This window comes from Punica granatum, chromosome 2 (assembly GCF_007655135.1).
Source record: "Punica granatum isolate Tunisia-2019 chromosome 2, ASM765513v2, whole genome shotgun sequence".
Classification (NCBI taxonomy): Eukaryota; Viridiplantae; Streptophyta; class Magnoliopsida; order Myrtales; family Lythraceae; genus Punica; species Punica granatum.
In genome coordinates, this window is record NC_045128.1 from 1846416 (window position 1) to 1861411 (window position 14996).

At 39.9% G+C, this 14996-nt stretch overlaps 2 protein-coding genes across 2 annotated transcripts; both read right to left on the minus strand.

Moving 5' to 3' along the window:
• Window positions 1–3335: 3335 nt before the first annotated feature.
• LOC116194552 (senescence-associated carboxylesterase 101-like) lies at window positions 3336–5887 on the minus strand. Its single transcript, XM_031523399.1, has 4 exons — window positions 5673–5887; window positions 5223–5571; window positions 4419–4952; window positions 3336–4312 (listed from the first exon to the last, which is right to left on the minus strand). Exons 1-4 carry the CDS (start codon window positions 5699–5701, stop codon window positions 3476–3478), a joined length of 1749 nt encoding a protein of 582 aa, XP_031379259.1. The 5' UTR covers window positions 5702–5887; the 3' UTR covers window positions 3336–3475.
• A 2628-nt stretch (window positions 5888–8515) lies between these two features.
• LOC116197251 (GPI ethanolamine phosphate transferase 1) lies at window positions 8516–14879 on the minus strand. The gene is made up of 18 exons (XM_031527333.1): window positions 14464–14879; window positions 13560–13751; window positions 13303–13458; window positions 12902–13195; window positions 12605–12822; window positions 12433–12507; window positions 12141–12207; window positions 11712–12037; window positions 11255–11488; window positions 10983–11170; window positions 10684–10825; window positions 10477–10585; window positions 10280–10382; window positions 10000–10186; window positions 9727–9825; window positions 9554–9612; window positions 9148–9253; window positions 8516–8993 (listed from the first exon to the last, which is right to left on the minus strand). Exons 1-18 carry the CDS (start codon window positions 14714–14716, stop codon window positions 8826–8828), a joined length of 2976 nt encoding a protein of 991 aa, XP_031383193.1. The 5' UTR covers window positions 14717–14879; the 3' UTR covers window positions 8516–8825.
• Between the last annotated feature and the right edge of the window lie 117 nt (window positions 14880–14996).

Below are 14996 nucleotides of genomic sequence, written 5' to 3' on the forward strand. Positions count from 1 at the left end.
TAGAGATATAGAGGACAAAGGGATTATATTACACGGTAATATAGGTCACAAGGTTCGTTGAGAAATTAACTTTCCAATTACTTGAGTAATAGTGATGCATTGCTAGATGCCGCTCACTGTTTGTAATATAAAAAATAGAGATTTCGATATTACTATCAACGTAATTGGGAACCTACAGGGTCACACACTACGACTAAATTGACGAGATATTTTGAAACAAATAAAATCGTCTAATAGAGATTAGATGATTTAGGTGCGACCAATTAATCGGATATTTAATGAGATTAAATTTACCGATTAATTAGACCCGATTTATTTGATTTAATGGTGTGCTAAGTGGCTATTTTTTATTGAACCACTTGGAGTCTATTATATGGTAACACATGGGCCAATTGTATAATGACACTTAGCCATGCACTTGGCTCTTGAGATTCTTAATTTCTCTTATCCCACATCGGTAGGACAAGCAAGTTGCCCCCATCCCCAAGCCTATATATATGTGTATATATATGGCAGTAAGTATGGGTAATAGTGTATGCATATACATGTGATATATATGTATGCATAAATATATATATATATATATATATATATATAAAACGCACTCATATAAGTGCTTATTTATATATATATAAAACGCACTCATAAGTGCTCATATATATATATATAGTACGTGCATATGTGTATGCATAAAAAGTATATATATATAATTTGGGTTGAATTGTTCAACTCAAATTAGGTCCATTAGTCTAAAAATTTCGGGTGTCGCATCGGTATTTTCTTTCGAGTGTTGGTCGCTAGCACCACCGATCTCGAAAACTCGTCGACAAAGTCAGTGTGGATACCGGTAGAGGCGTCACGCGTGGGACGCTCGGTCAACAATTTTGAATATTCCAGGTACGCTTTTATTTACTCTTATTCTTCTAGTAGGTCTTGGAATTAGTTTCACGGGTAGGAAATTTTGAATTTCTGTTCCTTTTTCGCTTCCGCTGCGCCCCGTGGAACTAGCACTCCCCTCATTGGCCGTCGACCCCTGAGGTGAGGTAAGAAGCAGCATGACGGAGATGGTGATGAAGGAAGGAGGTGGCTGAGACAGTGGTGCAAGTAGACGATGATGATAATGAGGAAGTTGGACGGTGAATGGCAGATGAAGAAGGATTAAAAAAGGGAAGGCTGAGATGTGTGGTGGATTGTTATTGCCAAGAAGCCAAGAGGGACGGAGAGTGAAGGTGACTATGAAGTGAAGAGCAGAGGAAGAGGAGGAGAGGGATGAGAGTAGAGATGAGGAGAGGGAGAAGGAGATGACGAAGTTGTTGGTGTGGTGATGGAGATGGTGATGGTCAGGAAAACCAAGAGTTCGAGATAGCCCCCAACTGCTGTTTTTTTTTTTTCCTTCTCTTTTCTTCACTGAGAGTCACCGAGCCAAGAAAAAGAAAAAAAGTTGATGGTGATATTGTTGTGTTTAGGCAAAGATCAATAACTCGAGCTGGCGAGGAGGAGCAGGCACACCAAGCGCAGAGCAGAAGATGAAGAGAAGAAGATGGTCGTTGTGGCGTGAGCCTCAAGAAGCTGCAGGCTCGAGTCAAAGAAGAGAAACCGAGAAGCAAGCCGGTTGATGGAAGTGATGGTGACTCTAATGCTACGTCAGATGTTTCTCAGCGACTTTTCGATGGTAGGCAGACGGAAGGAGTAATTTGATGTATATTTAATCTGTTGAGGTCAAAATTAATGTAATAAATTTTTTGAAATCAGATTTGATAAATTCCTCAAGGGACAAATGGTTAGTTTACTCTAATTTTTTTCATTACCAATAAAATTCAATTTGGCAAAATATTGAATATTGTACATAAATGAATGCAACTGATTAGAGATCACTGCCAAAATATAACCATCAATTTTGGCACAAGGCAATTCATGAGGTATAAGTATAACAAAGATTCCCGATTTTATTCGTCAACGTTGCAGCACTGATTGTTTGTACCCACGAAGCTTATTGTTTCTCACATGAAGCTCGGGAAGTCGATGTTCTGGTTTAATCTTGCAGCTAAAACAATCAATAAGTCGTCCCTCTGGGAACATATGTGCGACAAACAAGTGATTCCTCATGGACTGGATGATCTTCGAATCGTGTTTAGCTCCCATCAAGTCCTTAGTTAAGATTTCCCAGTTATATTCCTTGTACCACTTTGTGTCATGCTGTCGCTCAAGAAAATTTCCAGAGATGCCGATTACTTCTAATTTCTGGAGATGCCAATTACTTATCAACTGTACCAATTGCATACGGCTGGACTCGGCCTGATCACATCCTCGATGCGGGTCTGAAGCAGCCATTTTTCCAAGCTAACTCCATGAGACTCATTCCGTGCATCCATGCTTCTGCAAGCCATTTTTCCAACAACTTGGAGTCATGAACCTTCCATGAGTCAAGTAATCTCTTCCTCACTTCCTGAAATACTCAGCTAAATCGAGCAGGATGACTATACTCCTAAGCATGGGTAAAAAGGAACCAAGATTATGAAGTATGGAGAAAGCCAGATCAATCCAATTGCTGAATCTGCAAAATCAAGAAGCAGAACAAAACAAGGCAAAGACACCAATGGACCAAACAAAGTAATCGAAGGTGATAAAGCAGTATATTGGAAAAAAATCATGGAAGTTTACGCAGACAGGGCTTCCTTTTGCTCCATTATCTTGAGTCCATACCTTCTTCCTTAGGTTGGTTTCTTAAAGTTCACTATACAAGAAACTGAAATGGCCTTCTGGCAAAGCTTAACAGAAATTCATAGCAAATACAATTCAAGTTGCTGGAAATCGATGTTTTCTGAACTACTAGGAGATGGCATTAAAAGAATGCTGTCAGCACTTCTTCCTAGCTTAATGCGTTTCGCTAGTTTCTTATGGTGGGCTGTGAAGTGATGGATGCAATAGTTTTGCTCCACATATGCTGTAAGATGCACGTACTGACGATTTGCTTATGGTAGAATACTCTGCTGGGGCAGAGGAGATTCTTCAGTTTTATATGTGTGCTATAAAAGAAATGAAGTTAAGACGTCTCAGTAAAATAGAAATGGTCCGATGTGTTTCCAATTCTTGTTTTCCATATCGCTCGAGTGTATGCTCGATCTAGTATTTTGAAAGTCCAAAATTGTTTGAGGTTCCACTGTAATAGGCAGATCTCAATAGATTACAAGCTTCTCTCTGTCTTTGTATTCCATATATCCAAAGTATAGTTGCTCCTGAGGAAATGTAAAGGATCGTATAGTGAAGCTTCCTCTGAGGCTCTCCGGTTATGGTTGTAGAACGAGTAAACTGATATCGGGAAGTTACACGGTGAAGACAGAAAGAAACGTACAGTTCGATATTCACTATGCTTAAAGGCATTGAAATAATACAGTGAGATTGAGATTGATACAACTAATAAATTATTTTAAGGTTTCTTGGACTCGACTCTTATATTTATCCAGTCGTAAATCACTCATTCATCGTCTTCGGAAGGATCATACTTCCCCACCTTGTACTCCTGGTACCGACTGTTCTTCATGAATGGGACTAGCTTTGAATTGTGCAAGCCCGGCTGTCTAGCCGATCTTCTCGTTAGGATGCCCTCATACTTCTTCCACCACTTCATGTAAGTGCTATCTGGTAGGAATATCTCTGGGGAAACTGCGTACCTCTCGATTAACCCAAACACGTAAGTTTCAAACTCCACCAACCTCTCGAAATTTCCCTCATTCCCATTGTTATACGCTTCGCAGGCAATCATCGCCTCCTCAACCTGGGCCCAGAAGCAGGAATCCTCCGTCATGCTCGACCTAATGTTCTGCTTCCTGGTGTTGAGGCTGGTATCTGGCTTCTTAGCCTTCTTGAGCCACTTCTCCAACTTCTTATAGCAGTTCAATCTTCCTCCGTTCCAGTAATCTCTCCTCCCCTTCACTTTGTAATAGTCGGCTATATCGAGCGGCTCAACCATTCTCCGGAAGTTGGTCCCACCATAGAGCCACTCTTTTCTCAAGGGGACGTCCTCCTTCTGGGGCTTCTTCTCTACCTCCTCGACCAATTTTTCCCAGTAATCTGTAAGGATCCTCTTGAACTCTACGACCCTGTGGTCCCGCATGAGCCGCTTGATCTTGTAACTGTCGTAGTAAGCATACCCACCATTCTCGTTCATCTTCTTGTACCACTCTAACTGGGCCATGTTTACCTTTACATCATTGAGCTTCCTTGCCGGGTCAAACATTTCCCTCTTTTGGGTGATCGCTGCCTTTTCCGGCTTCACTATCTTCTTATCCACCCAACTGTTTCTGGCCTCGTCCTGCTTATGCAATAAACAATGCCATTTTTAGACGAGAAACCGGATGTTCTCATCCCTAATCTACATTTACAAGTCTCACGTAGTTCGAGTTTGTTCAGTTATTTACCTCATTTTGCAACAACCCAATCGACGTGAGTTGTGCAATAATCCCGGCCTTGTAGGATTCGATTTCTCTCCGGCTCAACTCCGTCACATCTTTGCAGACAACATTACTTCGGAGGGATTGAATAGTTGAACCATAATGAATATCCTGCAGCTCTTGATTCCCACCTCTTTCAGGTTTCATCCTCATGAGCAAATCCGAGATCGAACCAGGGGCTTCGAAGCAAGCCTTGCCAGACCCGGACAGAAAGAGAAAAGTCCCAAAAGGTCGGTAATCCATTGCAGGGAAAATACTGGGAAAGGGAACATCCCTGTGAGCCGTATGCAAGAAACAAGAATTCCAAGTCGAGTATTGGTATATGGCTTGTTGAAACCGGGTATCGCCGAGTAGAGGAGCCCCAAAAGTTATGCAGAGGGGCCTTCTGGTCGTGGTAGGTTCGAGCGCATTGAGCAGCCAAAGCATGAACAGGGACGCGATTGATCCTCCCAAAGAGTGCCCAGTGACGATGTATGGTGTTGACTTTGCACCTTCCTTGACCTGCGTCGAGGTAAGACGACGTGAGCACAAGTCACTTCATTGCGCATTCCGATTTCTGACTCTAGAACATGCAAAACTTGCTTCTTCTTTGAGAGATTGCCGTCTCGTTTCCTAAAACTACCGTTCATTTCAATTTAGGCCATTTTGAGTCTTTCGACTCAAACTGCTAAGATTAAGAACAAACATGTCTGCCTATCGGATTCGATCCTAAAGGAGCTGAATGTAATGCAGAACAAGATCCAGCACAGAGAAAGGCGATCGGAAGGATACCTGATATTTAAGGGAAGAGAGCTCGCCACAAACAGAGTCAAAGAGGGCCTTTGCAGCTCTATTAATGGAGAACTCCGGATTGCTCTTGGAGCAGAGGAAGTTGAAGTCAGGAATATCCGATGACGGAACCAAATCGCTTCCTTCCAGGAGGTACTTCTCCGTGACCGGTGACACGATGAAGGCTATGATTCTGTAGTTCCTCACCCGATATTCTCTGTACTCCACGGACAATGAAGAGGAGCCGACATGCCTGCTTGGATTAGTCCGGAGTTCAGAGATTGCACCCCACGAGTAATAAAGGAGATCGGAAGATACCGCTAGGCCTGCCAAATCCAGGCCGCAGCTGAACCTGTAGGTATCAAGAGACAGAACATGAGACAAGAGCAGCCGAAAGCAAAGGCAACCAATCCGACAATGCTGTTCGGATGCCGAGCCGTGAACGGAACTCACAAAGGGGTCGAGGCGCTGTCGATATCCATTTTTCGGTCGTCGAGCTCAGTTCAGTTTTGGGTTTTGGTTCCTCCCAAGAAAGCTTGAATCAAGCTGCGTGCTCTTGTTTTTAAACAATTCAAATGGAACAATTGCAGGACACTGACTGACGGTCGCGGGCATTAAATTAAACTACTGTATATTCACGATCATTCATACACATGTAGATGTATATAAATATGTATATGGTTATATAATGTTTTTCCTTATCCCAAGTTGTCTAGTTGACGAGGTAAAGGAAGATGAAAATGGCAAGAGTAGTCTTGGATCCAGGTCTATATGCATCTATCATATATAGATATATACATATAGAGACATAAACGTATACATACATATATAATTTGATTGGTTCAAGTGATTCATTACTTTTTTTCTTCAAGTAAGATTTCGGTTCGAGCGTTGTGAATGGAGAATTCACATTAGAGGAGTTTTACTTCTTATTAGGCCGATCCGCTCGAATTAAATTAGTTGAGCCCCATTGAACTTTTAAATATCATGATGCACAAAAAAAAAAAGAGTATGTTTCTATATTTGTATTGCGGTGATTTTTCCTGAAGGTTGGAGCTCATCCATGGCGGCTCTTGTCTGGTAATTTACACGGGAAAATTCTAACGAACTCCTAATTTTAATTATTTGCACGTTGGAATAAATTTTAGGATCTTTCCGGGCGTTGCTTCAACGCATTGGCTACGAGAAAATATTGAATTAGTAATACATAATCACTTGGTTATGTAAAATTCCACTCTTGAATGAATGACATGTGTACAATAAGAATGAAAGAGTAATATAATGAGACACGTAGTCTCTTAAATTGGGTGATTTCTATAGGCCAATAGCCTTCTCATATTAAGTTTACAAAATTTTAAATGGAAGATTAGGAAGGCAATACAATATTATAGATGAAAAATTTTGAATCCAGTTGAGATTGCTTTATCCTTAGTGAATTTGACTGGACTAGCTGTAACTCATTAGACTTCTAAATACCAAGATTCGTACCAAAAAAATTAGGAATATAATATATTGAGAAAGTGCGAATATCTTTTTAATGTCCGTTAAGGATCAGGTAGTATAGGAATCAAATTACACATTTTTTCACTAACTTAGGCTGCGTTTGATTTGTTAGTGTGATTTTAAAATCTTGATTTTGATTTTGATTTTGATTATGATTGTGGAAAAAGACAAATGAGATGGTATTATAAATTTGACTTGGGAAATGTGTATTTTTATTGTGTAGTGTGTTGAGTTAAAATCAAAATCATGATTCTAAAATCAGTCTAACTTTTCAAAGGCAGCCTTAGATTTTTCGAGAGAGCCAAGGACCCAAAGTCATGTAGGCCGCCCATGATAGCTGCAAGCGACTCCTAGTGAATTTTGTATCCCAGTGACTTCCGTGAAGGAAGAAAAGAAGAAATTACACGCTCAATTGCCATGTCAAATCACTTGAGCTTCAAAATCGATAATATCTTGAACAGTGAAAGTTGTGGATCAATAAGCCCTTGGCCTGCCTATCTCTCCATAATAGTGATAATTAACTTCAAATCACTAAAGTTTTTTTTTTAACTATACTCCACTCAATTCAGATTTTAATACTAAATTCTCTCAAATATTCATTAATTTTTTTACAGTTCAATAACAGAAACATTATTTTCTTTAAACTATTCACTATTTTTTTTTTCATAATTCAATAACATAATCATTACTTTTTTATTTTTTCAATCTATCTTATTATTATAATTCCAATTTAATATATATAAATATAGTTGGCATGGAGTAGAGTTAAATCTACTCCATTTCCAAACAACCCCTTAATTTGTATTATTTTTTCCCTAAAGGAGGATAATATGTACTTGGTAGATTGATTTTGTTCATAAATTTTGCAATTGCTTTCCGACAGGGCAGCGTTAGTTGAAGAACATTTAAAGACTGGACCCAGGAAACCAAGGAGAGTCAAATTATCCCACGTCCATTTTTAATAATTATAAATTATTTTTTTAACAATTGATTTATTGGTTGATGAGCAAAGGAAGAAGAAAATATCCCAAAGTCACCGTTTATTTGTGGTGAAGGAACATATCCCATTCATATGACATTGACTTTGGCATAACTTGTAGCATTGGTTATCTATCATGGTCCAGTCGAGTTTTCCCCAGCCATGAATTCATCACATTCCTCAGAATCTCTCGTCACGTCATCACGAGATGGCTATCGAGAATATCGACCGAGCAACTTTTATTGCCTCCTTTATCCCGTGTTGTGGATTGAATAAGTCTAGCACGCAATACTCTACTCTATAAAGTCGAAGCAACATAAGGACTTTTATCTGGTGGGGAACCATGTCAGTCGCTTGGGACCAAAGCTAGATGATCGACCCGATCCAATCAATATGAGAACAGTTTTCCAGTGATATATCATCATGGTTTGAGCTGAAAATTATTAAGGTTAGACGTTTTCTAGGCAATGACGAGGTTGACTTGACTTGACCAGGCCACACAGTTCCAAGTCGTTGGCTCCATGTCATATTTTCTTCCCTTTTTCCCCTCTTTTAAAAAGGCCAAGACCAACTTGCGTTTGGATTTAAAGTTGAGTTGAGTTTTAATTTTAATTGATTTGTAATGATTGTATTGTTAAATTATGAGAAAAAAATGTGAAAAAATAATAAATAATTGAGAGAAAATAATGATTAAATAATAATTGTGTTGTTGAATTGTGAAAAAATAATGAATAGTTGAGAGAATTTAATATTAAAAATTGAATTGAATGATTAAAAAAATTTTAAAAATGAAAAAAAAGTAATGATTGTGATGTTGAATAGAAAATAAGTGGAGTGGAGTTGAGTTAAACAATTTTCAAAAAACAAACACACACGATAATCATGTCACAAAGAGCTTCTATGATTCTGAGCCACCCATCCCCTCCGGCCTCCAATAGTCGGATTACGCCCCTCCAACTTGTTACGGAAGGCTTTCGCGATGGAATGATAGAATTTCTGTTGATCTTGACGGATCTCAATAGCAATCTATGGATTGAATAAAGACATAAAGATGGCCGAAACTGATGATCAAGTGGGAACGGACCAAAAATCCCAATTGATTGTCCGATACAACTCTAAGAGTGTTACACTGCTTTCCTAGAAGACGGTCGGCGGTTGGACATGACCTGTATGTCCTTAGTGTATATATCTGTGAGGGCGAAAAGTAAAAGAACAAACACAACCTGGGCACTCACGATCCCGAAATGGCTAATGCTGTTCCCGATTTCCATCCAACTTCCCTTGTTTTTCACCTGTTTCCAATCCAAATGTCAGGATGAGATCAAACATGTTTTACATTTCAATTCCAAGGTCAAGGTATTTCGTGACCCCTTATGATCGTGAGAATCAAGAGCAGTGAGTAATTGTCGAAAGGATTAGAAAAGCAAGAGGATGGGATTTATTTACCAGGAAGAAGAAGTGGATGGTCATCACGTCTGAAAATAGAATAACAAGGAAGTAGCAGCCCGACCGAGTAACTTGGATGAGCTTGGCTATAGCACTGAATGTGCATCTGCATTTTTTGAGGTAGGAGAAAACTCGGAACCTTAGTTTGTCAGCACAAGAAAAGTTTGAATAAAAATGACAGCCACATGAAAGGTTATATTATTCGATACTCATTCTATGATGATATGATAATATTAACTTTCACACCCCCCACGTCTCCAATTCAGTTGAAGCGGTTAAAGAATTGAATTGAAGCGAGGGCCCATATCTCAGGTCAATATTTTAATAAAAACGATCCACTGCCTTCTTCAACGGCTAGTGATGATCAGAAATCAAGTTCTCATTCATAAGAAAGTGGAATACTTACATGACAAGCATGAATGGTATGAATAGCTTGAAAATAAGCAGAGCAGCCATCAAAAACGGCTGCACCAAGAGAAATTATTGCAATGAGTTCATATAGAAACTTCAAATGCTATAGACAAACACACACACACATATATATATGTACACCATTACGGGTTTCAGACTATCACTTACACTGAAGATTGTTATGAATCTGTAGACAGATGATATCTCAAAGCTTGCAATGCTCGCAAAGTTACCAGTCCCGAAGAATGCGACATTGAACAAAACCAGCTGTAATATTTTCAAACTCCATAAATACAAAACAAATGGCCTTTTGATCATTGATAATAGATATATGGATCAGATGTTCATATTGCTAAAGCCCTAAAAGATGAGATGTATTTTGAGATCATTAACACAAGTAGTTACTGAACAGATTGAGGAAAAAGGGAAGGATAAGCTTACAAAAATTAGGGGAATTCTTGCATCAGACAGCTGCAAGTATCTGACATCATCTTCGGAAACATGTTCCTCAGACGTCCTGTTAGCAGTTGATGGCTTCTCCACTTTACCTACATAGAGCAGTGTGTTCTCGAAAAGTAGCCATGCCATAAGTACTAGACCAAGAGCTCCATAAAAGACAGCTTCATATCTACATTGTAATATAACAAAGCACATGAAAAGTTATAGTTTACGAGAATAGGATTTGAATAAACGATGAAAGACGGATTAAAAGGATGCATACCCGATTGATAATAGTAGGAACGTAGGTGCAAATCCGAGGTATACAGAAGTTAACCGAGACAAGACAACATTCTCAGAAAATAATGGAAGAATTATCGAAAGACCTACAACAGCAGCATAAGGTCCAATTTTAGCCTTTTTTTAACTAAATCTACTAAATGGTTCCTGTAAAATCGAGGAGAGAAACTTAAAACATACCAGCAATACACCAATTCAAGAACTGGTGTATGGAATGCAATTCTTGCTTTTCCATCCTGTGAGATGTAGATAACCATACCATAGCTGAGGATAGCCCCACCAAAAGGACCTGGGGTTTTTTTTCAGTGTAAGCAAGGAGCAACTATTAAGTAAAAGATATTTTGAAACTTTCAGAAGAGAGAGATGAAAGAATAAAATATTTTGGACCTGTAAGTGGAAGAGAAATGGGAACTTTGCTTTCTTCATACCATGGCCACAGATACTGGACCAATATTTATTCCCATCACCATGCTTATCAAGCCACCTTGCAGCTACTCCTATTAATATGATCATAACTCCGCTTGCAATTCTGTGGAGGAAAAGGGAAAAGGGAAAAAATAAAAATTGTATAGTTTGAGAGAATGCGGCCAGTTGCCATCTTTCTATTTTGTGTTTGTAACTAAGTAGCATTATATTATCCTTTTCAATTTAGAGGAATAATTGTAAGATTAGATTGAGGGACTTACACCAACTTGTTGTTATCAGGAATTTCTGCAGGCATCAGCGTAAACACTGACAAGAACCAACAAGCAAGCCAAACAAAAAATGGTATCCCCGATTCCCATGGAATTAAGTAGAACAAATAGGAGGAAGCTGCAATCCCCACAATCAGGAAACACCATGTATAGAGCTTCCTCTCAGTGAAGCTATGCACCTGTTATACAGCAGAAAAGATAACGAATCAGCAGCCCTGTTGCAACTTCACCACTAGGGGAAATGAGGTAATTTGCAGCCTTACCAAGAGTTCAAGTAAGACAATGGAGACAATAAAGGTGGCAAGAAGTTTGAGGACAAAGTCTGACTTTTTCCGGCTTAAATATCTCAAAAGAGCTTTAATAAGCTGATATTCATCAAGGATTTGTGTCCAAAGGAATACGGTCATCGCGAAATATGCGTGATATAAAGGAGGAGAGTGTTCAATGAAGAGGACAATGGAAAAAAGTCCCATCACCAGTACTCCCAATATGGTAATCTGTAATAAAAATGAAATTGAACAGTGAGTAGCAAGAAACCAGAATATGTTGGAGGAGATTGAAGCATTAATCTAGACCACCCTAGCAAATTTCATACGAAGTCTTCAACAAAAAGGACATGTTTAGGGGATTCTATAAATAACACTTTTATAATGATTTAAATCTCTTTTTCTTTTTTCTATGTCAATAATAAAATACAAATGGGGCTTACATAGACATTACTTTTCCGGCGCTATTTCTTGGCTGAACAACTTGCTCCTTTCTATATACAACTCCAGACAATGAGGTATAAGATTGCAGCACATGGAGAATAAGATAGACCATCCAACCGATGTAACCTAAAGTAATCACAGTCATCAGCATCAGCCAATCATATGTCTGAAAATAATGGAGCCCTTCCAGTGCTAAGCTTCTTAAACTTTCAGACAGTTTCATTGCAGCTTCGTAGTCTCTGGCTGCCATCCGTTCTTCAATCTGATCCAATATGGAGACATGATTCACCAGCGGTTTGAATGGCTTGAATAATAATGAATTTGACTGCTTCACATCTAAGTGGGTCAAGAAAAACAGCGAAAAGAGTTAATCAGAATGCAAATTAAGTTTCCAGGACCATCTGATCAGTTTTAACTAAATACAGTGAGGAGAGGATACATGATTTGCAAAGAAACTGGTTAAGAATTTGTTTTGCATTGGCTGTCACAGCTTCTACTTCTTCTGCCTGGAAAATGAAACAAAACTACGAGTTATAACTCTCGTCCATCATATCTGAAAGGCCTATAGAAAAATCAAATTAATAAGCAACTCAAAAGTCATGAGAGCAGCTATCAACAAAAAGAAAACCATAGCAAGAACTCATTAAGTTCAGTGCATAACTACAACATAAACTACTTCATCTTCTCATGGCACCATATTCCTTATAATAAGTCCCCCATTTTGTTCTTACCTTGTCCATGTTGACATAACCAAGCGGCAAGCTTCCAACTGAGTTCATCGGGCAGGGCAAGCCGAGAAGAGTGGCCTGCCAGATGTGCCAGATGGTTGATCAATAAATAATCAGGAAAGGTGAGTAGCCCAGTTAATTAGGCTCAAAATATAAGATATGAAAACTGTCCTACCATAAGAGCAGCAATATCAGCTTGATTAACATCAACCCTTTCGATGGTGCTAAGACCCCATTCAGGTGGAGTTGGTGTGTCGTGCAAATGCTCATCAATAAAACGAAGGCCATGATCCGTGTGATCGCTGCTGAGGATCGGTTTGGGATGTTTAACTCCAGCTCCCCAAACCACAAGGGGAGTGTCGGTGTTGGTAGGATGCCCATCTCCATGGCTTCCTACCAGGAAGAGGAGAAAAAAGTTTCAGCACCTCAACAAGGACAAAAGAGTGAAGGTGGAACCTGAATCATATCTTACCTTTGTCACTCATTCCATGATCAGCTGTAAAGACATAGGCGGTTCGGTTGTCCTTAAAATAGCCTTCAACAAGGTCATACATGCGCTTGGCAATATGGTCAACAACCTTGACATTGTTTAGATATATGGATGAGAAGGGCCGATGAGCATGACCATTTGAATCACAGCCAAGCAAGTGTAAGAAGACAACAAGATTATCCTGTTGAAGTAAATCCCTCAAGTTTTCATCACTAGAAGACCTATTAATAAGGCTCTGGAACTGATCAAAGGACCATTCATCCAGAAAAGATGCATCTGCAACAACATAAGAGTTATCGATATAAATTGGATATCCAAGGAAAACATCAGTTTAGCAAATATACAGAAAAGACACAGTTCCAGTTCAGCTGTTGTGGAAATACCAGTTGCAAAGTCTTCAAATTCATGTGGATAGGAATTCCAAGTGCTGTGAGGCAACGCACTACAGAATATTGGTACAATATCAGGACTGCCAAAGGAAATTGTATGGTGGCTTCGATTAAAGACCGAGTCAAATTCAACTGGGTTAGCCTTCCATCCTACAACCAATCATTACAATTTACAATAAAATTCAATTAGTTGAACATGGCAACAATAAAGATGCCCAATAATGAACAATAATTCTTCATTGATAATGTACCTTTTGTAACAGCGCTGGGATCCTCATAGAAACCAGCTATGAGAGCAACATGGCCAGGTCTTGACTCGGTGGGAGGACGGGCATGAGAAACTCCCCATCGACCCTGACCTTTAATTATACTTCGCAAAAAGGGTGCCCTAAAGTTCCCCTCAGAATCGGGCTCAAAGAACTTATCAGCACGTAAACCATCCGCTGCATGTAATGTAGTAATATCAGTATTAAGACGCAGTTATTGATAGATGATGAGAAGCAGCAGCAGAACGGTCATGAAATGGCAATCAGGCTCAGTAAACAAATTCCGACAAAGACCACTAACTTCTCAGTTCATGGCCAATCTGGGGATGGAGAACTATCATAAACTGAAAGACTAGCCAGCCATTATTTCCTGGCTGCTAACAGGTAAATGTGATTCAATCTAGTGAGACCCTCCGTTCATTGGGTACTCTCAGCATTCCCCTGCATCAACTCTATATCGAACTAATCGCTTACACACATATCATACATACCATAGGTTGAGTTTAACCAGTATCCTTCAATTCTCTGCCACCCGTAGGCATACAATGTTTAATACGACGATAAAGTGGCAGATTCAATTCTAATAGATCCCGCCATTCACTTCACGCGGGAGAGCACCTAATACCGAATACAACATTCCGCATTTAATGTTCATTAAGTACCCATCAAACAATGACTTCAGCCTAAGTTGGAAACAGTTCATTCAACGCATTCTTCATCTTCTAGTGCAGGGTCTCGGTTCAGTACAGTAACGAAAGCTATCTCTTTGCTGACCAAGACCAAAAACGGGGCTGATGCTATAGCTTCAGCTTTGGGATGAGCTCGTGAAAAGTTAACCGGAAAATGAATTAAGAGAGACAGAGAGCTGAAAGATCTTAGTTTTCGTTACCAACGAGGAAGACGAGGCGCTTCGCTGGAGCGGAGAAGCGAGGGGCCACCGGATCCATGCCGTGGACGATGGGCGACTTGAAATATATGTCAAAAATACTGAGCATGTAGACTGCGTGCAGGACCACTCCCAGCACAACGAGCCACCTCTCCCGCCTCTTCAGCCACTTCTTCTTCGTCCCTCTCCCCCCGCCCGTTCCCGCGCTTCCCCTGCCCTGCTGCCCGCCCCCGATGATCCCGTCTGCGGTCCCCATTTTTGTGGTCTTAAGGTGAAGTCACGCTGATCTGCCTTCTGGGTCTCTCTAGTTCTCTCAGATTTAGCTTCTCTTACGATCCAGTCATAGCTTGCCGAAGAGAGAGACAGAGAAAGAGACAGAGAGAGAGAGAGGGAGCATTTGAGCATTTGAGCATTTCTTCTTCTTGCACGGACGACAATGGAGGAAGAAAGCTCAGCTCAGCAGTCAGCAGGAATCTACTTGGGCTGGGCCCACTGATCTACTCGGCAATCAGAGTGAGGCCCATTATGCTGACATG